Genomic DNA, 25,388 nt, shown 5'->3' with positions numbered 1-25,388 from the left:
TTATTTTTTTTGTCTGCGTCATTTAAGCCAGCCAGCTTTAAGTGTTGCATTAAGAGGAGATTGTCACACCCAGGCAGCAGTAGTCTGACATAACTGTGCTAATTCCCTCGGAGATGTTCTGGTAGGATTAACTCTCTGCCACCAGCACCTCTACCAGCATTGTTAAAATCACACGCGCACACACATGCAAGAATCTTCTTATTTAAAGATGTGTGTGTGCTCATGCACACACCCGTTAGTTCTTTGTTTCACATCCAGGATGTATTATTGCATCCATGTGAGTGTGGCAGATAAATAGCCGTGTTCTGGATAGGTTAGGCTGTGGCTGTGGGCTTCAGCCGATCCAAACGTGACGAGCTGGCATTGGTTTTGTGCAAGCAGAAGACGTCTGTGTCATGGCAACTCGGGCCTTAAAATATCCTCTGTGAGCTGGTCAAATGAGTCCTGGAAGTCCAACCTCTTCACGAGGGGGGGGATGACAAAGCTCCAGGTGATGACGTCCAGCACTCAGATGTGCAGTCGATCGATGTAATGCATTCACGCAACCAATGGTCAGGAATTTGAAAGTGTGTTTATGCTTTTTATAGAGGGAATCGATCCAGAGTTGCCAGGTTGGTGGATTGTGTCTCCGGTACCCAGGCTTACATCACGCAGCAGAATAATAATAATAATTTGCTTCATTTTCACAAATTTATATTCATAATGGGGTTTTGCAGAGATGAGCTCACTTTCATTTAATTATCGAGATAACAATAAGAAGAGAAGGACTTGAAGGGGAACGCAGTCCCACGGCAGCATAAAATAGCTTTTTAAGCTGCAACATGGATTAATGATATTGCTTTATTGTTTGTGTTTATCATTATTTTGTGTGTAATTGTTAAGCAAATCAGGACAAATGAAGGGCTTGCATTACTGGAAAAACTCTTAAAAGAAATTACACAATCCTACTAATCTAATTCGGTGTGACTGTTTATTTTAAATGAGTTTCTGTGTTCTGTATGTTCAAATGTTTCACATCAGTATACCCATCAAATGACTCTGCATTCAACATGTGCTTTTATTCTTTTTCTGTTCACAGAAACGAGCCAAGGGCCAGTTCCTCTTTGATAAAGTGTGTGATCACCTCAACCTACTAGAGAAGGACTATTTTGGCATTACATATAGAGATGTAGAGAATCAAAAGGTACTTTTTTATTTTAAGGCAATCTTATTAACTAACATGTTATATATTTTTACTTGGAAAGTGGTTCATCGACGGTAGGAAATGAAGTTAAATGTTTCTTTCAAGAAGACATTTATAAGATAACTGTTACATATGCATACCAGGCAGGATTTCCCCCTCTGAGTTCTTGGTAATTTGCTCCCAAATTAGAGATGATTTCATGTTTCATCTTCTGTGGTTGTCTCGCAGAATTGGCTGGATCCTTCCAAGGAGCTGAAGAAGCAGATCAGGAGTGAGTGCAGCAATCCAGTGAAGCTACCTGATTGTTATATCCTCTGAATTTCCAAGTGAAGCCTTTGCTGTTGTTGAATGTTGATTTTTAATCATTTGATGTTCTGTCGATACCTCAGCTGGACCCTGGAACTTTGCTTTCAATGTAAAGTTTTACCCACCAGACCCCTCACAACTGACTGAGGACATCACAAGGTCGGTTTTGCTGTCCTTTGCTTATGTTCTTCTATAAACCTTTTATAGACTTGGATGCATAAAAATGTACTTCTAGCACTTAAAAATCTCAGGAAGTTTTCAAAGAAATGAGAAAATCCAGACATTAGATATGTTTTTTTTTTTTAAAAAACATGAAATTGCAGTTTTGTTTACATATATATTGTATATTTTGTCCTCATTCTCTCAGGTACTACCTGTGCTTGCAGCTGAGGGATGATGTAGTTTCAGGTCGCCTGCCCTGCTCCTTTGCCACCCACACGGTGCTGGGCTCGTATACAGCGCAGTCCGAACTTGGAGACTATGACTCAGAGGAACTCGCCAGCGACTACCTCAGTGAACTGCGCTTCGCACCCAACCAGACCAAAGAGCTAGAGGAGAAGGTCATGGAGCTCCACAAGACTTACAAGTTAGTATCTGTAGTGCTATTTATTAATAGAAAGAGTCAGAAGGGTGTCAAATAGTCCAGTGAATTTATTATTGGTGGTCATAAACATGTCACTTTAAATTTCTTCTGTGGAAATGACACATGACATGTTCGTAGAATGTTTTTAGAAAATATAAACTGCTTTTCTCGTCTCACTGAATGGATCGCATATGATACATAGAACATAAAAGGACTAGTGCTGTCAGCGTTAATCTCGTTAAAATGATGTTAATGTCGTTAGTGAGTTAGCGCGTTAACGTCAGTTTAACGAAATTAACGTTGACAGCACTAAAAAGGACCCATCTTTGTTTTTCTACTAATAAAATGCTCTGTTTGCATTTAATGATGACATGTGTGTAATAAGGTCCTCTGATCAAATTCTTCATAAATCTGAAGTTGAATTGCACATCTAGTTTTTATGTCATTATTAGGCCTTGAATCAATCTGTGAATCTGAGTGAACATTCACAATCTGACCTAAGTCTCTCTTTTGAGCCCCCTCATTCCCCTTTATTGCAATGATTTGTCTGTAATTTGATGCTGGTCCATTGGCTGCAGTGACATTTCCAGGATTAGGGTCTTAGACAATCTAAAAATGGATACACTTAGAATTCTCAATAGAACTTCAGCTAAAAACATCCATGAAAACAGCCTTTTTCCAAAATCTTTCAAGCTATAATCCTGCTAATAATCCATGTAGAGATTTTCTCTCTCTCTCTCTCGTCACATTGGTCAGAAAGGTTTAAGTCTGCTTTTAAGAAAAAAAGAGAGGTTTAAATCTCTTTGCCTTACGTGTTTATGTCTGACGTGCTCTGTTGTGTGCATTCAGGGGGATGTCACCGGCTGATGCCGAGATGCACTTCTTGGAAAATGCCAAGAAGCTATCCATGTACGGTGTGGACCTCCACCACGCTAAGGTAGCAAATCGCAACAAATCTTAAGTATTTATTTATTAATATTTCTTACAACACAATGATATATCAGTCTATAGAATTCAACCTAACTGGTTAATGTGAAGTCAAATGTGGAAATCGATTTAGTTGTTTTTTTTTAAAGGTTAACCTGTGAGTTTTTACAGCGTGCTTCATTATACATGCAAACCAAACAGTAACTTTTTTCCCCTCTTTACAGTCGACATGTGCAAGCAAGCAAACAACCATCACTCAGTCTCATATTTACTCATTAAATATGAAGTTAACATTGGCACAGAGTCTAAAAGTCTCTCTCCCACCAGTACATGAATATATCGCTAATTTACACAAATGAGAGGCTTCACCTTTATGTGAGGTTTGAATAGTCTTTGTGTAAAAGATGGACTTAGCTACCACGATATCACAGAGGCCTAAGATAAAAACACCAAAATGTAAAAACTAGTTATTTAATTTGTTACTATAAACAAAGAGGTGGAGCTGAAGGACTTTCACCTCGTCAGACGTGGTGGGTGTTTCAAAACAATTCATGTTTTTCAGAATGTGGACGTAAACTGTATTTGGCGTTTTCTGTGTGAGGTCTTATACAAACACATCACCCATGCAGTCGGTATTGACGCTTGCTACCACAACACTGCTGCTTCAGACACATCATGGCTGCCACAGTAATGCCTCGATTTAACATGCCACCGCTGCTCCCCTGACTGACTGACATTGTGTCACTGTTGCCTCTCTGGGGATGGGATGGGTTTAAGAGGGGCGATAGGTGGGAGGGGGTCTGGAGCCCAGCTTGACTTGGATAATTTCCCATCTGTTTTATTCTACTGTCCAGATTGGATCAAATATGTCACTAGAAAACGGGCGGTAAAAACAGAGAGCTGGTGTAGGACAGCGGGGCCGCTGTTGTCATAAAAGAAAATTACAGCCATCAGTCTTCTTGATATGAATCTGTTATCAAATGTGCTTTGAAAGTCAAAAAAGGGTCTAGATGCACATGATGGGGAGGAAATTGCCTTCACAGATTTAGATCAGAATAGAGGAGATGACAGAGATGCGGAAGCGGCCTTGATCAAACCGAGCAGACATCAATGCTCAGTGTTGCTTCTGTGAGTCACAGTTTTGATACACAAGAAAAAGATGTACATATCAGACCAGCATCCCTCTTTTGTCTTTTCTCCTCTCTCACTAAATGCAAAGTTGGTAGGGAATCTCTATGAATGCTTGGCTCCAGCTGAGGGAGAGGTAAGAGGCTGCTTTCCATGTGCTTTGCCCGAATGAGAGTGTGTGTCTATGTGGTCTCTACTTGTGCATGGTTTCCTTCAAAGGTGTCATTTTAAGCACCCCACAAATCACTTAAGGCTGGTTGTTCATGCTTTGGATCAGCGCCTGCCTTTTCAAAACGTCGTCATTCATTTTTACCTGCTCATCTCATGCTTTGTGCAGTGAAGAGCGTCATTTTTGTGCTTCATCCACCATTTCCCGAAACTTCACTGTTCCTTTTGCCAGTTGGAACCCCTTCAGTCTTAATCCAAACTCCACACAGCCTGCATAGAAGAGTTTAGAGTGCCATATGCCTGAATCTACTCTCCACCTGCCTGCTTAACCCTGTTATTATCACAAACCTGGCTCTTATCTTAAACTCCACTTTGTCCTGCTGTGCACCGTCACCTAAACGCCTCCCGTATATCCTGTAGAGTCTATGGAAGTTCATATTTTAGAGACCACAAAAAAAGAAAAAGAAAACGGTGCCGTGGTCAGTGAACTTCTTTGTAAAGCTTGTCAAGGACTTTGTGTTAAATAACATCTTGTAAACAATATTTCAAACATAACGTATTTCCATATTTTGCTTTGTCGTGTGTTGATGTTTGTGTTGTTTCCAGGACTCGGAGGGTGTGGAGATTATGCTGGGAGTTTGTGCAAGTGGCCTACTCATCTACAGAGACAGGTTGCGGATCAACAGATTCGCCTGGCCCAAAATCCTCAAAATCTCCTACAAAAGGAACAACTTCTACATCAAAATCCGGCCCGGCGAGGTAAAGATACGTTATGAACATACTGGAAATGACTTTCTTGCAGCAGCAAACATAAACTTGAAACCTTTTTGAAATTGTGTATCAGCTATAAAGACCAGTAATTTAAATTCTAACACGTGTTGTTGCCACTACATTCATAATACCCCATCTCTGCTATGTGTGCATTGTAGTCTGTAGCTGATTTATGTTGGAAATATGAATATAAAATTAGGGCAGGGAATTGGGTGATTGTAAAATGTGTCATTGAGATCTGTGGCAAAAGATAGTACAGCACTGGGAGTTCACTATGCTTAAACTAAAAAAATACATATTTATAGAGCACTTTTAAAAATCCACAACACAAGGACAGCAAAAAAGCAGTCATGGGCCTGATCGTGCCATCCATTATACGCTTTATTTGACTTGATTGCTAAGTCGAATGGTGGGATGGAGGTATGTTGGTGTGCACTTCCTCTTGCTTGGAGACTAAAGCAATATTCTGAAGAGCAATGGACCTCTCAGCTGGAGTAGAGAGAGACTGAGTAACAACAACTTAGCTCTCAGTTGCCTGGCTGGGCGTCTGCATTCAGCCAGTAGCTACTAAAAACCCTGTGGCAGCAGTGGGTAGCACTTCTTCTGGACTTCATGAAACATCTCTAAGAGCTGATGAGTTTTTGAACAACCTCCAGGGTTAAGAATATAATGGAACCACTATATGTAATTTAGAGGCAGATGATTTTAACTTTGATTTATTTTTGAATGGCTGCACTTCTAAATATTGAATGCAGCTTTACCAATTATTGCTCTTAGCTTTTGCAAGTATTAAACAAAGTAAGGCATCTGCATTTAAACTAAAGCTGTCTTGTTTAGCATGTTTGTTTCAAAGGTTTTCAAAGGGGACACTAGATTGCACACAGTCAGTCAAACTTCAGGGATGTCAATCTGTCTGGTTAGGATATGTTAACCAGTGTGAATTCATTTCCTCTACCTTGGTGCACAGTGGCAACAACAAGACAAGCACCAAAAAAGAGAATTGTTTTGTGGGTGGTGGCAGCAAACCATTGCGCCTCCCGTCGTCTCTCCTGATTACTTTTGGTTTTCACTTGTGCCCTTGTCACTGCTGATAGCATGACCTGCTGGTACCTGCAGCCCTGTCAGGTTGCACAGGTAGTGCAGCTCCTACAGGATGGCGCATCCATACGTGCTGTTGCAAGAATGTTTGCTGTGTCTCAAGAGTATGGACAAAATACCAGGAGATGTGCTCGTGCACCCTTCATCCTGTTTCTCCTCACATAAAGCAGCAGATGCTTGTTGTGCAGCTGGGTTGAAGCTCTTCAGTCCAACTCTCTCTTAATAGCCCCCATTTCCTCATATCAGACAGCAAAAGTCTGTAGCCATCACCATTCCCTTTATGTGGGCTGTCTTGTTGTTGCTTCTTCAGTGCACTTGTAGTCACTTTGATTTGCACAAAAACAGATGAAGCAATGGTTTCTGCTTCACAGTGTCACCTTATTTTATTTATTTTTAGTAGTTTGCATTTACAGCTTAAAAATAGCAAACAACTAACTACAGTTACATTTAGAAGCAAGCAGGGTTGTAGCTCCTCGACAACGATACTTTAACATCAGCTTCTTTCTAAATGTGACAGTGCTTAGTTGCTGGATTTTTCAAAGTGCATGTACTTTTACTGCAAAGGGAATTAATTTCAGTGTCTAGAGCAACCGGGGAGAGCGTTTATCGGTGTTACACACACACACACACCATCTGTACCACTGATACTCTGAGGAAACTTGACTCAAACGCCATCAAGCTTAACTTTACTATATTTAGTACTTTCAAAAGCTAACCGTAATAATGAAAGTGACTTCATGCAGTAATTTGACAATAAATCAGCAGTTCAGTTACTGTTTCATGTATGAAAGAAGAATGAAACCAAACATTCCTAGAATAGTTGACATCAGTTCTTGCAGAAATCTCATGAAGTAGAGAAGAGTCAATAACTGCTGCTGCCTCTGGGCATCTAGCAATTACTGGCTAAGTTCAGCAACGCTTTGGGGGAAAAGAAAGTTGGGCGAATTTCCTTCTTTGTTTTCAAATGTTAATAATGAATTGTGTTCACTTAAATTATCAAGCTAGAATGCAAAGCAGTTATCCTTTTAATTAAAGACAAATACCTTATAAAAACACATTAATATGATTAGGGGGAAAAGTAATGAATTGTGATTGTCAAAGGGATCTCCATGGTGACTCATACCACAGCATTTTGTCTCACTTGCAGTTCGAGCAGTTTGAAAGCACGATTGGTTTCAAGCTTCCAAATCATCGTGCTGCCAAAAGGCTCTGGAAAGTCTGCGTGGAACACCACACCTTCTTCAGGTAAGAAAAAGCAACAGACCTGTGATGAGAACACAGCATTGAGAAGTTTTAATTATAAATAATATGTGCACCTCGGCAGCTCAAGCTTATTCTCCACTCAATACCATGCATAATACATTGTTTCCCAAATGAATTTGTGAATCAGACATGTGATCGTACAGCTTTGTCGGCACAGATTTACTGCTAATCATTATACACGAATTCATGTCGTGAGAGAAGCATCGTCCAGAGTCTTAATAGTTGTTGCCATTTGGAAAACATGCGAAGTTTGTTCATTTAAGCAAAAAAAAAAAAAAGAAGGTTTTGAGTAGCGTGCTCAGCCCCACGGCTCTCTGGGGAATGTTCACTAAAGTAGCAGTTAGCGTTTCAGAGCACTATGCTTAAATTTGTGTTTTTATTTTTGGTTTGAATAATGTGAGTGTTGGTAACTTCTGACAGGCTCGTATCCCCCGAGGCACCCCCAAAGAAGTTCCTGACTCTCGGCTCCAAATTTCGCTACAGCGGCAGAACACAGGCTCAGACACGCAGGGCCAGTTCTCAGATCATCAGACCTGCTCCGTTCTTTGAACGCACCTCCAGCAAACGCTACAACATGTCCCGCAGCTTAGATGGAGGTGAGGTGTTGGTTTTTCAGCTTATTTTGAGCACAGAGATTCTTGGAAGTGTTTCTGTACAAGAGAAAGTTGCTATGCCTCGGGAAAGTGGAAGAAAAATATTTTCACCTGACTGTTAACGTAGCTGTTAAATTTTTGGTGCATGTTTAGCAGCACAGTGACAAATGCATAAAGGATATAATAGCAGCAATGTCCAGGAGCAAATCAAAGCTTTTTCACAGTGAATGACATGCAGTTGGCCATCACATCCATCTTTGTCCTCTGGTGTTTCAGCTCCAATTATGGAGAACCATGAGACCCTGATGAAGGACAATGCTGTTGACGGGGAAGCCAAAGTCATTGCCAAGGGAGATATTATCACCACTGTAACAACTGAGAAAAAAGCAGAGGAAGAGAAGGCTGAGGAGGGGGACGCTAAGAAGGACACAGCAGAGACACCAGAACCTGCTGCCACATCACCGCTCAGACAAGACACAAAGGTAAGTTGCTGTCCACATTTAGACTTCAAGGACTTCAGAGACATTGGATGTTTTCTGTTTGATTCAGAGAGGTGCTACACGTGAAAGACTAAGATTGTTTCTTAGAAGCTGCAGTTATTATGTTTTAAGCCCTTTCTGAGATTTTAATTTTGCTTTCTTTCTTAATAGACTTCTTCTTGGCTGATGAGAATTTCCCACTTGCTATCAGCTTAACCCTCTGCAGTAGACAAGGCCTAAATGCTTTTTCTCATTTTCTGTGCGCTTTACTAATTAGCTTTTCTTTTCTTGTTTTTCCTTTGACCCTCACACTATACTCGTGTGTGCTCATGCTTATTCGCCCCCTTCCTTTCCCCTACACACACACGGCCATCTCTTCATTGTCATTTCCCTCCGTCAGTGCACCCCTCATGCATTCACATCTGACCCCCTCCGTTCTGAGCTCTCGCTCCCTTCATCCCCCATTTCATCAACTAAAGTACGGCGCAGGCACAGGGAGAACACCCGCAAGCGGGCTTCATCAGTCAGTCCAGTCAAGAGCAGTACCGGGTGCCGCCGCCGGCAAGCCCGCGCCGACCATAAAGCTGCCCTGCTGGAGGAGCAAGCTCTGCTTTTGTCAGCCCGCAAGCAGAGGCTGGAGCAGGGCAAGAGCCGGGGCGGCACGCTCTTCTCCTTCTCCCTGCACCTGCCCGATCTGTCGTCCATCCTAGATGAGGATGGCTACATCACATTCCCTGACCTGTCAGAGATGCGCTTCCTTCCTGAGTGTGCGCAGAACTTCCTCCCCATTAAGTCACCTTCACTCATCCCCTGCTTCCTTTTCATCTTCTTCTTCCTGCTTTCCACTTCCTTCTCTGTGCCCTATGCCCTCACCCTCTCCTTCCCGCTGGCGCTGTGCCTCTGCTACCTGGAGCCCAAGGCAGCCTCCCTGACCGCCTCCCTAGCCCAGAGTTACCATGACCATGACAGTTCAGAGGAAGAGGAGGTGTGTTTTGCGGACGCCTGTATGTTCCAGTACCCGCCCCTGGCTTAGAATGACAGTCCATGATATCGGTTAACCCCTTACGTGTCCTCTGCCGTTTCACCAGTTCAGAGCCGACCTGGAGACTGTCTGTCCCAGTGTCTGTCAGTCTCCTACTTTCAGAACCTCATCTCTGCCCAGTCACATTCATCCTGTAGACTACATCCTCATCAGCATCACGAGTACACGGAGATGAACTTGCAAGTCTCACCATTTCATATTTGATGTATGTTTAAAGAGAGGGTTAGACACAAATAGTCAGGGACATTAAGAGCTTCTGAGCTGCTTCAATGACACGTTACCATGAACTCTCACTGAAGAAAAAAACAGTTCATCATGTGACTATTTCACTATCTGAATGAGCACATTGTGTTTACAGATTATGAGTATCAGAAGAAGTCACCTGTCTTCATTTAGTCACTAATCCTTCACCAAACCCCACAAAGAAAAACACGGCTTTTGTGGCTAACCCATCTCAGTGTTATCATGTAGATTCAGGGCTTTTATAGATTAAACCGTGATCCATACCAGCTGCATGGGAACACATCCATATATATCTGCACTCAGTCTCTCTGCATTGCGTCCAGAAGAGCAGCACTAATTAAAATGAATCACTCAAACAGAACATCAGCTGAAAAGGGCACCGAGTGTTTCGGTGAAGAGGCATGCCATGTGGAGTGCAAAGATGTGCTACCTTTCCCTCAAGCAGCACTCTTTGCAGTCACCAATTATGAGTGTAGTGTAATACACGCTGTGATGCAGAGAGACGGTGACAGATAAATGCATCCTAATCACCCCAGCATGCATGACGTGAGAGGAGGGGGAGGGCCTGAAAGTCAGGTTACTGTTCGGCAACAAATTTTTACTGTCAAGTGTTTTGTGTTTGTACAGTGACTACACAGCAAATGTCATATCCACGTGGAGTGATTGACATAAACCAGGATGTAGCCTCTCGTAATCACAAATTTGTATTATTGATTTAAAAAATATATATCAAATGTTACCCTGAAATGTCAAAGTGACTGACCGAAGGTTTCATCTTCCTCTGAGTCTGTTTTGCTTCTGCTTATTTTTCATTTGCTTTTTAACTGTTTGTTTTGTGGTTGTTCTTTTGCAGAACGTATCTGCAGTATTGTCTAATAATCTGTAGCTGACAGTGCAAACAGCCAATGCATTTCCATCTTCCCCATTATTGTGGCTATGAAGAATTTCTGTAGAGCATAAATGCAAATAGTCAAAAGTTCACAAGTTTGGTTGTTCTTGTTTTTCTTGCTTTCGACTTGGACCCGTTTGGGTGTGTCTGTGAATGCAGACTGACAGCGAACAAACTGATTTTGCCTTTGATGGAGAGATGACCGCTACAGAGGTTTGTACACAAAGAAAACCATCATAATTAAGGCATGCAGGAAATACAGAATAAAAAGGAAAAGCAAGGAAGTGCCGGTAAATTATAGGTCTGGTAACCACTGAAACGTTTTTTGCGAAAATGCAAAAGTCGTGTATGTCGTGCTCTGGATCTTGTTATGCCATTTTAGTTCCTTCCCTTTTTTATGTATTAAAATGCATGTCACAATATCTGCACTTTTATCTCTTTATCAGTCTTTTCTACAGACTCCATTAATACTGACTGTTGGCTAAGCCCTGCACCTGTTGCAGTGTCTGTTGATGATAGACTTTAATTTGTAATACCTAAAAACAAAAGCGTTTTTTAAACGAAGAGGATTTCAGACAGGCTTCTTGTGTCTGTCTGATTTCATCATCTGAAGTGAAAAATATTGCCAGATTCTGTTAGCTTAAGCTCCTGTAATACGCTCATTTTGGCCATAAAGGGGGAGACATAACCATCCCAAACTAATTTGGATGTTTCTATCTAATCGCTGCTGAAGTCTGGCAGCATCAGAAATAGCTGTTGCTAGAAGCTAATGGCTAAATACTGGTGGTTACACTTAAAGTCAGAAAAGAGAGCTTTTTAAAGAAAAACTCATCACACAAGTCAACGTCCACTTGGTTTGTGGATGTTGGTAATACTTGTTCATTAATTTAAGAATAAGCTCAATAGCTGTGTAGTATAGAGCAGAGAAAGTCACTGTTTATTCAGTTTCTTCCACTTTTTGATTTGGAAAGTTGAAATGAAATCAGCTGCCTGATAAAAACTTGCTGTCAGTCCTTTTAAACCTGTGGAAAGATCCAAAGGTGGACATGGCTGCAGTTCCTTGTTACATATTTTGTCGTGGACTGTAGTTGTTCAGAGCCGGGGATTAGCTAACTGTCAGTTTCTGTTCATTATCTTTACCCGTTCCTTCCCTCTCTTACCTCTGCTTGCTTGTCCTTGTTGCTCGCTTTCTCTTTCCCTTCACCTGTTTTTTCCATCTGCGTCTCTTCTTTAATAGCGCATTACTGTCTTGTCTCACTGTCTCTATGCTTTCCTCCTTACTTGCTGCCAGTCTGAAGCAGATGAGGACTCTGAGATGCGGACGCAGGTACACCGGGCTTGCTTCGCAGCCCTGCTCAGTGCATCACACCGACATCAGATGCACTGAGCCGCTCACAAATCAGCCATCAGTCATTTTGTTCAATCCATCTGCCTTCGCTTGCCTGTTGCTGCTGCTGCTGCTGCTGATGCTCACTATCATACCTTACATCAGACTCTTGCTTAAATCCACTGCGCAGACTTCTGCTGCTTTTTTGTGGAGTCGTGGTTATGTTTAATTTCCTGCTGTTGCTACACCCAGGACTCAGATTTCAGTTTTCAAGGTTCTTCATAACCTGTGACTTTTCAGTGCGTTGAAGCTTACCCTCATTTGTCAGTCATACTGTACAAACCGAGGCTCCCAGTTTCTCCTAAAACTATTTTGATTTTAATAAAGCATCTAATTCCCTTATTTACAGTTCCTCTCCCCCTTTCTTGTCTTTGCAGTATAGTTTCATAAGACGAGTAAAAGGGGAAAACGTTTTTATCAGACATAGTAATCTGATGCTAGAGGTTGGTAAGAAAAAAATGCATGACTGAAATGTGCATGCAGGTTACTTTGGTAAGAGGAAACCTAACTGGTAATCGAAGTGGTAACAGATGTGTCTAACTGATGAGTGGCTGCTAGTATTTGAGATTTTGGGGAGTTAGACTTGCTGTGAGCATCCAAATGCATTCTTATGACAAAACAGGCTAAGTTGAAATAGGTCATTATTAACCTTGAATGAGATTTGGGAGTGTTCTTCTTAACTAAACCTATGAAACTAAATCTGTAAATCTCTGCATGAAACCAGTCCCCCCCCCGCCCCAGAAAATTAAGCTAGTCTTAAATGCTTCTTTAGCATTTCAGTACAAGCTGCTACTTTCTTAACAGCTGCCATGTGGGTGTACCTTTTTTTTGCTTTTGTTTTGCGTTTTGTGCTAGCTGCTGCACAGGTAGCCTGGACAAAGTCCTAAACAGGCCTGTGAACAATAAGTATGAAGAGCCGAGGAAGCAAATAATGCAACTGATTTAGGTCTGCGGAAGTTTACGTCGCAGATCTTTTCCGAGCTGCATTTTATGCTGTCCGCGTATTTTTGGTAATTCTTTGGAAATGCAAGCTACCATTGCGTACATGAAGCATGGCCGTCGTTCCCTCCGCGCTGCTCCTGCCCTCATCATTGTATCACGGTTGATCGGCCACTTTAGGACACAGAGCCTCCGGCGGAGGTCGTCAAGCACCAAACCAACATCAGCGAATTGAAGCGTTCCTTCCTGGAGACCGACGGAAGCATCACCACGCCCGGTCTGACAGAGTGGGAGAAGAGACTCTCCTCGTCCCCTATGCGCTCACCTAGATCGGATGAGGCACCAATGATAGAGCCGCTGGAGCTGGATGTAAGCTGCAGCACCACAGCAGACTGAATGATGGCATGTGTGTGTAGAGCATGACATCATCAAGGAGATTTCCTTTGGGGTTTTTTTGCTTTAAAAAAAAAGTAGTCAGTTCAGGATTTAGTGCACATTGACTCATAAAGCAGTAAATTTAATATTCATAATGAGCCTAGATTTTTTTCTTTTTTTCTCAAACGGTGCAAGTGTGGTCACACATTTTGCATCCCAAATGGTTTTAGTGCATATGAAAGGAGACGATGGGCACCTTGACAGAGGAGAATTATCTGTAAAGTTATTCAGAGCTGAATAAAGTTAATTTCAGTGAGTGTGTTTCTCTTTCCCTCTTATCAGCTCATGTCTTCGGTAACTGATTATCATATTAATTTGTCTCGGTAATGGATGATGAAGTCATTAATCAGTGGTGTGATTGTTGTGCTCAGTGACATGTGCATTTTTATCAGAGTTTCTCCTTTACTTGTGATGTGTAAAATTATCTGATGGACTTGCACAGGACAAATGAGCGGCACTAATTAAAGTCTGAAGACGAGTCACTGACAACCAGTGTGTCTGACTAAAATGCAAGAAGGTGAAGGAGCTTTAGGATCCAGAGTTGCCACAATGGAACATGCGGTTCCACTGGTTCTGCCCGTTCTTGTATTTTTCTTGAATATATGTGACTTTCTTTAAATGTCTATTTGTTTTGTTCCCTCTGCAGACTAAAGAAGATGAGCCAGCAGCAGATGAGACAAAAGAGGTGGAACCTAAAATCACTGAGGTAAGCTGCTTCCACTGAGTTTATATTGAACATGTGTGAGACTTGTTGTTTTTGTTTGTTTGTTTTTACCTTTATCTATGTGGAGTTACTTGTAGCTTGTGGTTCTTTGAAAGAACAGTGTTTCTGTCAATTTCTGCTTTTTTTTCAACACTCTAAGCTTTCTTTGGCCGCTGTTTGAAAGCTTTTAAAACGTCCTTTTTGTCTTTTCAAGTTTAGAAACTGCTAAAGGCTCATTAGTTCTTATAGTGACAGTACCTCTGTCTCTGCGCAGGGACACTAGAACTGAAGTGTGATTACTAAGAGCTGCAAATTGCCTGTGGTTGTTGAGAGTAGGACGCCGTTGTGGTGCAAATGCATGTTTTTTCCAGATTTGATTGTAGTTGAACAAACCATTAAACTGTTGTAAGAATTTAAATTGACTTGACCACATCCACAAAAGTTGGTTAGCAAATCACAGAAAAACAACAGAAGAAATCTCAAATTAAACCTATGGCCAGTGTTTAGGACTGCCCAGTCTTTAAATGTACTGAAATATGTAAAATGTTATGTTAAGTTTGTTTAGCAAAAGGTGTGTGTGTGTGTGTGTGTGTTTTCTCCTTGTGCGTTCTTTATTTCTGCTGTGTATTGGCTTTGTCATGTCCTCTGTCTACTAACTTGAACGATCCATGTCCAATAAGCCAAGTGTCTCCCCAGGCAGCAGGTTATCTGGTGAAATATGTGGTGGATAGTATGACAGCTGATGGGCCCACCTCCTCTGGGCCTCATGGGATTAGTCTGTCAACCACTATGGACGACGACGTCTTTATGGACGGGACCCTGAGGGAGGTGGAGGAGAAAACCCCTGAGTCCCAGGACGAGGTGTCAGAGAGGTTGGTGGTGAAGGTCAGCCCCGGAGCTATGAGACAAGAAGTGTCCCAAGCCATCAGCGACAAGAAAGGGACGCTAATTATCCTGAAGGACGCCGAGGATAAATCAGACACTGAGGGCAAAGAGAAAAGTGCTGTCCCTGGAGAGTTTAAAGCTGATGAGCATGTAATGCGGATGGCTTCTAAAGAGGAAGAAATCCCCAGAGCAGACACTTCAGTTGTTACAGAAGCTCAAACTACAGCCGCCAAGATGCTGAGTCCGAAGGTGGAGATAAAAACAGACAGCATGACTCAGATTAAAGGCATTGACTCGCCTAAGAAGGCTATGGCATCATGGATCTCTGAGGAGGTGAAGACGGAGACTCCAGAGTTCATCAGTATGTCAACAAAGGAAGTAAAAGATATGAAGACTTCTGATGGACTACAGGAGAGAGCAGAAATCTTCACTTTCAAAGAAGTCCAGTCTGAGCAGTCAAAATCCAGCCTGACTCAGATTACAGTTTCTGAATCTTCAACTACATCTTTAGTTGTGGTACTGTATGAAAACTAAAAGTAACTATTCAGTTTTGGCTGCCTCCCCTCATACCTCCACCACCACCACCCGCTGCCTAGCCCCATTTACTGCCTTCACTCCAGCAGCGACCAAACCGGTCTAATAACTCAAGCCCCGTGCATGGCTAACAGTCCCTTAACACCTAGCGTTTACACGCATTCTTGCCAAACCGCTGGTTTCTTTTGCAGTCGGGCCCGCTGCTTCTTTTTCAGTGTAGCTGCTTTGGGTTTGTTTTTGAGTTTTGTTGACAGCTAACAGCTTGCCTTACAGTAGCAGCTAACTCCCGCAGCTGATAAAGGAAGAAATTGGGTCTCTGTCTGTTTCTACAGCTCTGCTAAGCGACACCATTTCTTTCTTTCGGTTCCGTTATCAATTCCCTGAAAGCGGTGACTTCATAGCCCTGGCTCGGTGCCACTGCTGCAGCTTTCATCCTCCAAAATCCCCTCTGCCTCATAAACAGGTCGGGGGGGGGGGAAATTGTATGGATCTACCCGAGAAGAGATTTCACTGTTCTTATGGAGCAGTTTTGAAAAGCAGATTAGTGGAAATTTGCTCCTAGTGGATTTAGTGATTCTAAAACCGGATTTTTGTTTAAAGGATTTAGGATTTGTCATAAGTCAGCACATTTAATAAGTTACATAATGGTATTCCATACAATCATTACATTATTTACTTTTCAGTCCCCTTTTTCCTTTTCCATGCTCTCTCCTTTGGCTCTTTAAATCCAGACTGTGACTTTTGACTGTTCCCTCTTCACCTCTCTCTCTGTTCTTGTGTCCATCCATCTTCCTGTCCCATTAGTCTACGTTGGAGTGTGTTTCCTCCTCTCAAAAGGTGACTACTGCTCTCTGGCCCTTACAGTAAATAAGTATTGGAACACAGGTTGTATGTAATTGTTGTACTGGTTGTACACGTGCTCATAACTAACAGTTGTTCCCTTTACAGGTTTGAATTTGCCCTGTGTGTTTGAATTTTGACATTATCTAATGATATAATTATCATTCACAGGCACCAGCTGGTCAGGAGGAGAAACCGGTGATAGAGACGGAGGCACTCCCAGCCAAGTCTGCAGGGCCATCGGTAAATATCCAGACCACAGAGGCTGTACAGGCCGAGCAATCGCACCCTACAGCAGAGCCACAAGCCATGAAAATGCTGGGGAGCTAAGCTTAACAGATGTAGAGGTGGAGGCACCGATGTTAAAAAATGGCAATGATGGGTTCAGATTTACTCTTCCTGATTATATTAGTGGTTATGGAAAGCAAGGAGAGCTGCCTTTAACAGAGGAGGAACCCGATGAAGAAAAAAATAAGAGGTTTTTGGAGTCTTTAGAAAAGAAGTTTGCAGCTTTTAAACATGCAGGGGAGAAGAAGCACACAGAAGTGAAGAACAGGGTTCAGTTCTCTGATGAGGTACAATTTTTCAAAGAAGAAATCCCCGTAAAGACAGAAGATGGTATGGAGGTGGATGAAGAGGTGGTGGAATGTTTTCCAGTGGCCCCTGAGTGTACAGAGGATGACTCAAAGAAACTTTCAGAGATGTCAAACCGTTTGCCGTTTGAAAAAGAGAAATATTACCATGTTAAGATGGAAAGCCCAGAAGATGAAACGGAGGAAGCAGAGGTTAAACCCTTGGCTGTAAAGAAGGGAGTACCTCACAAGTATGACAATAAAGAAGTGAATTTGCAAAAAATGGAAGAAAATGAGTCAGAAGGGAGAGGAGATATGATGGCATCAGAAGAAATTGTAGAGGGCAAAGCACTGGAAAAAGTAACTGAGGTGCGGGGCCAGACAAGCCCACACAAAGGGACTCTATCTGAACTCCTTAGGTCACACACACCAGCTTCCAATCCGCCTTCTGCTGTGCCTCGGTTGGAGGTAACATTGCATAAGCTTCAGACGCCTCAGCCTCATTATTACAGACTCACCATCTCCCCCCGCATCACGGCCCGCCACTAGTAATCGATCTAGCTCTGCCAAACGCATGGATTTATTTCTCAAGCTCCTAACTCCGCAGTTTGTTGCTGTGCAGATCAGCTGACCTTTTAATTGATGTGGTGCACACACTTGATAGAAAACTTGTGATTCCCGTTCTCCAGTGTCCTCCCCTGCACTGGATGAGGGACTAACACATGACTGCATGCTCTTTTAGAGATCTGAGGCACTCGGTGACCATCCTTGGCTTAGCTTATTAGCATGCGCTGCTTATTTTAGTCAATGAGATTTACTTATTTTAAGAACAGAAGCACACAGTTAACAGTGAACACCTGTAGCATTTGATTTCAGGCATAACATCTGACTCAGGTAGGGTGCTTTTCATAATGCTGGTCTTCCCCTGCAGGCATTTATTTGTCCCTGTTTTGTGTATTTGTCAAACAGAGTCCCGACATTACCGCAGTGGCTACCAAAGACATGCCCGTGATCCACACTGAGACAAAAACGATCACCTATGAAGCTGCAGAGGTACATGTGACCACAATGTGTGACTGTCGTAGTTATTGGATGGCAGTGATGGAGGAATAGTGTACGAGTTGGTATAAGAAATTTAGCAGTAGCAACAGCAGGATTTGAGGTGAACTGACAATCATGTTGCAGAGCAGCACTCGTTCACTGAGTGCAGTGTTTGCATTTGCCTGGGAGGTCAAATATTAACCCGACTTAGCGCCATTTTGCTCCCCGCTACCTCTTGTGAGAAATGTTTGTTTTGAAGCTTAAAGCTGCATTGTGTTCAGCTGCTAGCTTCTGACTATCATCTGCTTGGTGAGCAGCCAGCATTTAATGGAGAACAGTTATCAGAAACGCAAAAAGAAAAAAGGTAAAGCAACTGCCTGCTGTGACAGCAGACGACCAGTGAGAGTGAGCCAAAACACTGAAGTTACTGGAAAGTCTGAGCAGTAAGAAATGAGATAAAAACACATTTTTGAAGCTTTGTAGAGCTGATGGGAACTGCAGCGGTTGGAGTTACTGCAGCTTTAAAGCTCAACTATAAATTTTCATGGATTAGCGATGGATTAAGTCAGCGTTTGTTAAATGGGGTACTCTCATCCCTTAGGCATGCTTTTAAAAACTGCAGGGGGGTAAGTATGTCTACCTCTGCCAAGGATGTTATGTGATTGGTTCAGTTTGTTTGTTTGTTTGTTTGTTTATAGCAAAATTACTGGAAAAGTTTTGAAGGGATTTGCATTAAAATTTCACCAGAGGTGGAGCTTAGCACAACTTGGTGTGATTACCTGATGCAGTCAATCTGGATCCAGGAATATTTGGAAGGATTCTGTAACATTGCTACATGGGGCAACATTTAATTATTTATTTAGTACAAATATTACTGATTACTGGGTTACTGTTAAATGTGAAGTGTGTCACTAGTTGCTTTCCTGCCACCAAGAGAGACAAAGATTCTCACACAAGACAAACAGACTCACTGGGCTGAATAAACATGTCAGTGTTGGTACATTACTGGAGCGGTCCCCGGGCCTCGGACCAGTACCGGTCCGTGAGCCGTTTGGTACCGGGCCGCGAAAGTTGAGGCTCAGGTGTGAAATGTATGGTTTTTCAGGGTTTTTATCGGTTTTCAGCGTTATTTTGTTATCGTTTTTATCGTTAACTCTGTTTTCCTGGGTCTTTTCGCGTGTGTTATGAATAAATCATCTTTTTTTCGGTACCGGTACTGGTTTTATTTTGTTGTATTTATCCGCGACACCTTAAAGGCCGGTCCGTGAAAATATTGTCGGGCATAAACCGGTCTGTGGCGCAAAAAAGGTTGGGGACCGCTGCATTACTGGGAAAAATGAGAAGCACTTGATTAAATAATTGTGCATAATGTGTGGCTCACTTAAAACCACCAAGAGTTATCGTCTGACCTGCAGTTTGTCTCACTGTTTGTCTTCAGCTGCAGACTTGGCTGAAACACACTACCTGCACAGCAACAGACACACACAGTTATCTACTATATGGTGGGAAAAGTCAACATGTAGCAGCATGTAGCACAATCCAGATAATTTTCTCAGGAGTTAGTTGAGGCTGAAACGTAATTGAAAAAGAACTAAACGTGAATGAGTTTGAGCTTTGAGGTTTCCACTAATCAGTATTTATTGGAATTTAAAGAAGGTAGTACTGCTGCTGTGTTTAGATGGTTTTATGTGCAGTGCTCATGTAGAGTGTTTTGTGTATCAACAGGTTGAGACTAACGGTGATGCAGACCCCGGAGTGTTGCTGAGTGCTCAGACGATAACCTCAGAGACCACCAGCACCACGACAACCACACACATCACAAAGGTCAGGGCACATCTGTTGTTGCTTTAGACCAGGGGTGTCAAACTCAAATACACAGTGGGCCAAAATTCAAAACTGGAACAAAGTAAATAAATAAGCAAGCTGTATAACGCCAGTAGGCCAGCTCTAATAGTAATTTGGTATGGCTTCGCGGGCCAAATGTAATTAGGCTGCGGGCCAAATTTGGCCAGAGTTTGACACCTATGCTTTAGACTCTTCACGCTTGTTGTACATCTGAGCGTCTCTCTTCTTTCTGGCAAGTTTCAAACCTGAATCGCTGAATAAGCCGGGAAAGTGTTCTCATCAAGTGATCGCAAGTGTGTGCCTGCCCAAGGGGATGAAAACAGATGCATATATCCATCCCCTGGTTTTTATTTTCATGAGTTATTACAGTTTTGTTTTTATCGGTGCTTTTAGTATTGTTATTATTAGTAGTAGTATTATTATTATTATCATCATCATCATTAGTATTATCATCAGCTGCTTAAGCTACAAAAAAGGCCAAACAAGTTCAGATACCTAGATTAAGACTTTCTTATGACGAGCTGACGGGAGTATTGCAGTGATTTTATGTGTTTTCTGTTGGTCAGACGGTGAAAGGAGGCATATCGGAGACAAGAATCGAGAAAAGGATCGTTATCACCGGAGACGCAGACATCGACCATGACGAGGTCTTTTAGTCCTTTCATACTGTTTCTCTGCTTACCCATACTCATTATTTTTCTCTTTCTGCAAAGCTGATTATTTGATTGTGTGGTAAATTAAAAAGGTCAAGTGCTGAGCGGTGACTTAGTAACCGTCAGGATATTTAGGACAGGAATGGGCTAACGTGACATTTTAAACAAATTAACTCATCATATGGCTTAACAAGTTCTGGACGTATAAGAAATGTGACTAGAAATGACTTCCCTGTTGGCATACTGACTTACAATCCAACATCCCCGCTCCCTCCCTGCCTTTCTCCGTTCTCTGTCTCCCCCTGGTGATCCCTTTTGGCACTGCACTCCCGTATGTAGGCTCTGGCTCAGGCCATAAAGGAGGCTAAAGAACAGCACCCTGACATGTCAGTGACCAAAGTAGTGGTACATAAAGAGACAGAGATCACGCCAGAGGAGGGGGAGGACTGAACCAGGTAAGACAGCAAGGCCCCAAGTCCCGATCCCGGCGCTGTCCTGTTTAGTCTGGTTTTAATTTGGTTGAACTGGGCTTTGTTTTTCTTGTTTGTTCTTTCAAGCTGGTTTCTTCTCTTAGGCATGCTGCTTTTCCATCAGCACTTCTTCTCACTGGTGCAGATAGCCCTGTTTCTGTGGTACTTACAACTAATGCATCATGCTGCTGTCATTTCATTCCCCTCTGCAGGGAAAAGGACTGAAGATGCATGTGTGCACACAGGCCGGATATTACAGTCTCAATTCGTAATGACAAGGCTTAAAAACATTTACAGTAATGCTGCCGGCAGTCTCATGCAATCTAGTGCAATATGGCTACAACACTTCCCTCTGCTGGAGAGAAACACAATGAACTTTTATTTGAGAGCTACAGCCATGTACTGTGTGTTTAAAGATGTCTTTACTCCCTTTTTTTAAAGATATTTTGTAAGTTTAAATTGCTGTGCTAATATTACAGTTTTCTAAATAAGAAGTGTATTCTTCTCTAAATGTTTATTAGACACACATGTGGAAAAATGTTTGAAATTATGCCTGCATGTTGTGAAACATTGAGTGAAAAGATCTTCCATATATTGTTCTGCCTGCATTGTGGTAGCTCACAAAGAGCACAGGCAGGGATGAGCGATTAAATTCCGGCTGAACCGGCTTCCGCTCCGAGCCTGCGACTGCAGACGCGCCCGTATGGACTGAAATCTGATCTTGAGTGCACACAGATGTGCTTTGGTCTATTTTCAACTACGCTCTGTAAATTTGAAATTATATATGTTAGCTGAGGAAATCCTTGTGTACCCAGTTGTACTGGTCACAAAAAAAATTACATTTGGAGAAATTCATTTTTAGGGCTTTTTTGAAACTACTGAATATGCATGTGACATAAAATATCAGATTTAATCTGATTTGAAAGTTGTTCACTAATTGTTCTTTTAAAAACTCTATGAAAAGTTTGTGACACAAAGGCGAAAACCGCAATAATTTTGCAGCAGACAGCAGCCTGCTTTTCATGGAAATGAACACCAGAGCCTGGGGTTCATCCCTGAGATGATTCTAGGGCACACTGTGACACACTTCTGCTTTCAGTTGCACTTCCCTGTTTTTGCACGAAGGGAAAAATAGGTCAGCAGTCCTTATGGCGTTTCAACAAACTGCAAATACAGCCATTTGTGTTTCAACTTGTCCACTGTGGGTATTGTGAGGATTTTCTCATGTGTGGAGCTGTTATAAAAGAACCTTGCATTTCACTGCAGCACAGCATGTCATTCTAGTTGCCTTCTCTCAAGCATTTATAGTCTCTGGAAAGTGCTCGCTGTCAAGTTTTACTCTAGTTCACCTTTTGGCAGTGAAACTTGTTCCTTTATCCTCTGACTGAAACGGTCCCAAGGCGCTGCGTTTGGGATGAGCGAGCGTGCATGTGTGTGCTTGTGTGACTCACCAGATGGGAATGCTCGACTTTGTTTCTGCAGCCTTGCCCTCAGTCCTGTGTTTGCGTGTGTGCTGTCTTATCTGAGTGTGCTTGAACAGCTCTGGTAACATGATAATAAATGTTTGTAGTGTTTTGGGTAGTTGTTGTTTCCCTTGGGTGCTAGATACACACAGAGTGGTGGTGCAACCAGAAAAATTGGAAATCACCATTTTCTTCCTTTTTTGTTTTTCATGTTAGGAACACGTCCACAGTGAAGTCAAAATTTAACTTATATTGTTTTAAATTGCGTGAGATAGTTTCCTGTTTATATGCCATTTAATGTGGGTGTGAAGGATTTGATATCAACAGGTGGTGACTCAAGGCCTAGCTGTATACAAATGTTGGCCAATCGTAGCCATAGGGGGGCCAGTAAGGGCGATAAAGTGTGACACAGTCTGACACTGGAAAAGAAGATGAAGGTGAACAAGTTTGACATTGCAAGCCAAAATCCTGGTTTTCCTTGTCCACATGTAAACACAGAACAGAGTTTCTGGGGGGGAAAGCTCCATTTTCTGTGTGGATGAAAGGCCAAAACGCATAGAATAAAGCCACGTGCATGCAGACAGACCGTTAGCAAAAAAATATACAGCCCAGCCTCAGGACAAATTGAAAAAGTGAAATGTGACATGGACACAAATCGCCTGTGACGGTCAACACAACCTGGAAACAAATGTCAGTTGGAAGCATGGTTACTTCCCGCAACAAAAACTGTTATGAGATGCCTCAGACGGGCGTCTTCATCAGGACAATGATGATTTCTTTTTTTCTTTTCTTTTTTTGGTGGTTTATGGTGGTTAAAAAAAACAACAAATTAGTAGCTGTCAAACTGTGAAGCGCCATAGGTAAAAACAACAAACATGTTCTTCTTAAGGGAAAATAAACTAGTTTGTTAGTGTTACTATGTGATTTTAATGATTCCTAAATATTCCCTCCCCTTTAACCAATAAATCAACGAGTGAAGATATAAGTAATGATAGCGCCTAACTTTTTAAAATAACTTAAAAAGGCAATATTATAAGGCCTACTTTTTGAGCTATTAGTGATGCGCTTGTTGTTTTTAACTTATTTACCAGCTGTCACTAAAAAAATACCTCAACTTTTCTAAAGTCTCCTAACCTAATAGAGTATAAATAACATTAAACATCACCAATAGGTGTAAATAGTTCAAATATTTACCACTTGTGACTGCTATGCAGATGTTTATGATTATTTGGTATTTGGACTTTGCATTCTTATTGCATTAGCATTTGTTGCATTTATGATATTTTAGAGCCATAATAACTGAAGTTATTTAGTTATTGTTTACTTATTTCAAGTACCAACAAAGTGGAGCTGGGTTTAAGTGGAGGCAGTTTTAAATACAGTAAATAAAATAATAATTCTTAGTCGGGGGGACTAATGATAAATCATTTTTTTGTGTATACATCCATGCTATACAACTGTGCTAGCTACTGTAATTAAAGTTCAGGGAAATTGGGTCTAAAGTGAAGTTGTTGGGGTTTGTTTTGTTTTCTTTCTAAAAGCTACAAGCAGCTGCTGGTTGGGTAAAAGAGCCACATGTTTGAGACCCCTGGTCTAAACACGTGTAGGAGTTGTTGAATCCGTTGTCAGGATGGTACTTTTGTGGATTTCCTGTTGCCCGACTAGCCTGTGTGTATCTGTCTTGTATATTTGCATTTTTCTAACTTCTCTCTGAGCGTCTGTTTAACTTAACTGCCTTAAGATGAAGTGAGGCTCATTTTCACTCTTTGGCAGAATGAACAGTGGCAGTAAATGTTCAGCTTACAGGATTCACTGACTTGTATTTCCTTTCCTCTTACAGGAATAACTCTGAGGGCTTTTTTTTTTTTTTTTTTAAACCTCTGCACCCTCCCAGAATCCAGCATCCAGAACTCCACATATAACGTCGGGACTCTCAGAAGACTAGAAAGGCCTCCTACTCTCCAAGTGCTGCAGCTCCGCCGCTAGTCACAGCCATCATCTGCAAAACAACTAAATGCATTTTGCATGAGAAGGAAGCAACGTTGCATTATCAAACAAGATTATACAGAAAACCATGTGATTCTCCAAGTGGTTCCTCAATCCGTCTGCACGCCAAATCCCTGTGTGCAGCAAGCGAAACCTTTTGCTTTCACTGCCTTATATGACTTTGATGCATTTTTATGATTATTGAGAATAATTATTGTAGCAACGTTTTATTTATGAAATAAAGCCATCACTCCGGAAACTTAAAATCGCTGTAGGCTGTATATGTTAGAGAGCGTACACTATTTAACCTCGCAGTAGAAGTGCCAACGTTATTTACAAGCAAGCATCGCCTCATTCCTTCAAACAGCTCCGTGGTTATCCAGCAGGTATGTCACTACAGAAATCACTACAGCTACGTACTGTACATATCAAAGCTTTCCTAGGAAAATAGCAAATTATCTTTCAAAGTTGATTTTTTTTTTTTTTGTTTGTCATGTCTACTTGAATAGCATTTTCCTTTATATCAGTGTTTCATCATTTCTCATTGATTCCCCCACTTCAAGGTTTTTAGAGACTATGTCCTGGCAAAAAAGTCAAGAAATCAAAGGTTTCTGGGCATGAAATGGATTTTATTTGCCTGTGGAGGGTTTGTTTTTTCTCCAGGGTAGATGATCAGCTGCAGCACAAGTGCCAGGTTTGTGTGACTGTGAGGCAAAGGGTTCAGACTGGCGAGCTCTCCCCTGATTTACATTCAAAGCCAAGAGAGATCTATAATCCCCCTCCACTTTCGCCCACCCTGAACACATCAGCTGTGTTGCCCCCCTCTTATCCATTCTAATGTATCCAAAAAAATGAGTATTATTGATGTACAGCTGTGTTTTCCTCAAAAAGGTGCAACAAAAGTGGCAAGTGCATTTGTTTTGTTTTGTTTTTTTTAATTTGCTGGTCTCTTCTAAAATAAT

At 41.8% G+C, this 25,388-nt stretch overlaps 1 protein-coding gene across 6 annotated transcripts in view; it reads left to right on the top strand.

The window, feature by feature from the left end:
- Positions 1 to 25,388, top strand: part of LOC102211374 (band 4.1-like protein 3) — a 43,049-nt gene extending 17,661 nt beyond the window's left edge. Inside the window, exons 4-26 of one of the 6 annotated variants that reach the window (XM_005729057.2) lie at positions 1,079 to 1,183; positions 1,412 to 1,454; positions 1,573 to 1,648; positions 1,857 to 2,075; positions 2,922 to 3,009; positions 4,219 to 4,263; positions 4,902 to 5,054; positions 7,312 to 7,409; positions 7,848 to 8,023; positions 8,297 to 8,502; positions 8,900 to 9,484; positions 10,833 to 10,886; positions 11,965 to 12,000; positions 13,180 to 13,368; positions 14,081 to 14,140; positions 14,834 to 15,538; positions 16,361 to 16,393; positions 16,568 to 16,639; positions 17,938 to 18,021; positions 19,735 to 19,833; positions 20,421 to 20,501; positions 20,847 to 20,962; positions 24,281 to 25,388. In XM_005729057.2, the coding sequence (XP_005729114.2) occupies positions 1,079 to 1,183; positions 1,412 to 1,454; positions 1,573 to 1,648; positions 1,857 to 2,075; positions 2,922 to 3,009; positions 4,219 to 4,263; positions 4,902 to 5,054; positions 7,312 to 7,409; positions 7,848 to 8,023; positions 8,297 to 8,502; positions 8,900 to 9,484; positions 10,833 to 10,886; positions 11,965 to 12,000; positions 13,180 to 13,368; positions 14,081 to 14,140; positions 14,834 to 15,538; positions 16,361 to 16,393; positions 16,568 to 16,639; positions 17,938 to 18,021; positions 19,735 to 19,833; positions 20,421 to 20,501; positions 20,847 to 20,957 (3,318 nt within the window). In that variant the 3' untranslated portion in view covers positions 20,958 to 20,962; positions 24,281 to 25,388. Of the gene's footprint in view, positions 1 to 1,078; positions 1,184 to 1,411; positions 1,455 to 1,572; positions 1,649 to 1,856; positions 2,076 to 2,921; positions 3,010 to 4,218; positions 4,264 to 4,901; positions 5,055 to 7,311; positions 7,410 to 7,847; positions 8,024 to 8,296; positions 8,503 to 8,899; positions 9,485 to 10,832; positions 10,887 to 11,964; positions 12,001 to 12,437; positions 12,504 to 13,179; positions 13,369 to 14,080; positions 14,141 to 14,833; positions 15,539 to 16,360; positions 16,394 to 16,567; positions 16,640 to 17,937; positions 18,022 to 19,734; positions 19,834 to 20,420; positions 20,502 to 20,846; positions 20,963 to 24,280 lie in introns of all 6 variants that reach the window. The other 5 variants (XM_013909805.1, XM_005729058.2, XM_005729060.2 and 2 more) reach the window with 5 other exon arrangements.

The sequence above is a fragment of the Pundamilia nyererei genome, unplaced genomic scaffold (genome assembly GCF_000239375.1).
Source record: "Pundamilia nyererei isolate P.nyererei 1_Seehausen unplaced genomic scaffold, PunNye1.0 scaffold00031, whole genome shotgun sequence".
Taxonomy (NCBI): Eukaryota; Metazoa; Chordata; class Actinopteri; order Cichliformes; family Cichlidae; genus Pundamilia; species Pundamilia nyererei.
This window is presented reverse-complemented; position numbering and strand designations above follow the sequence as displayed.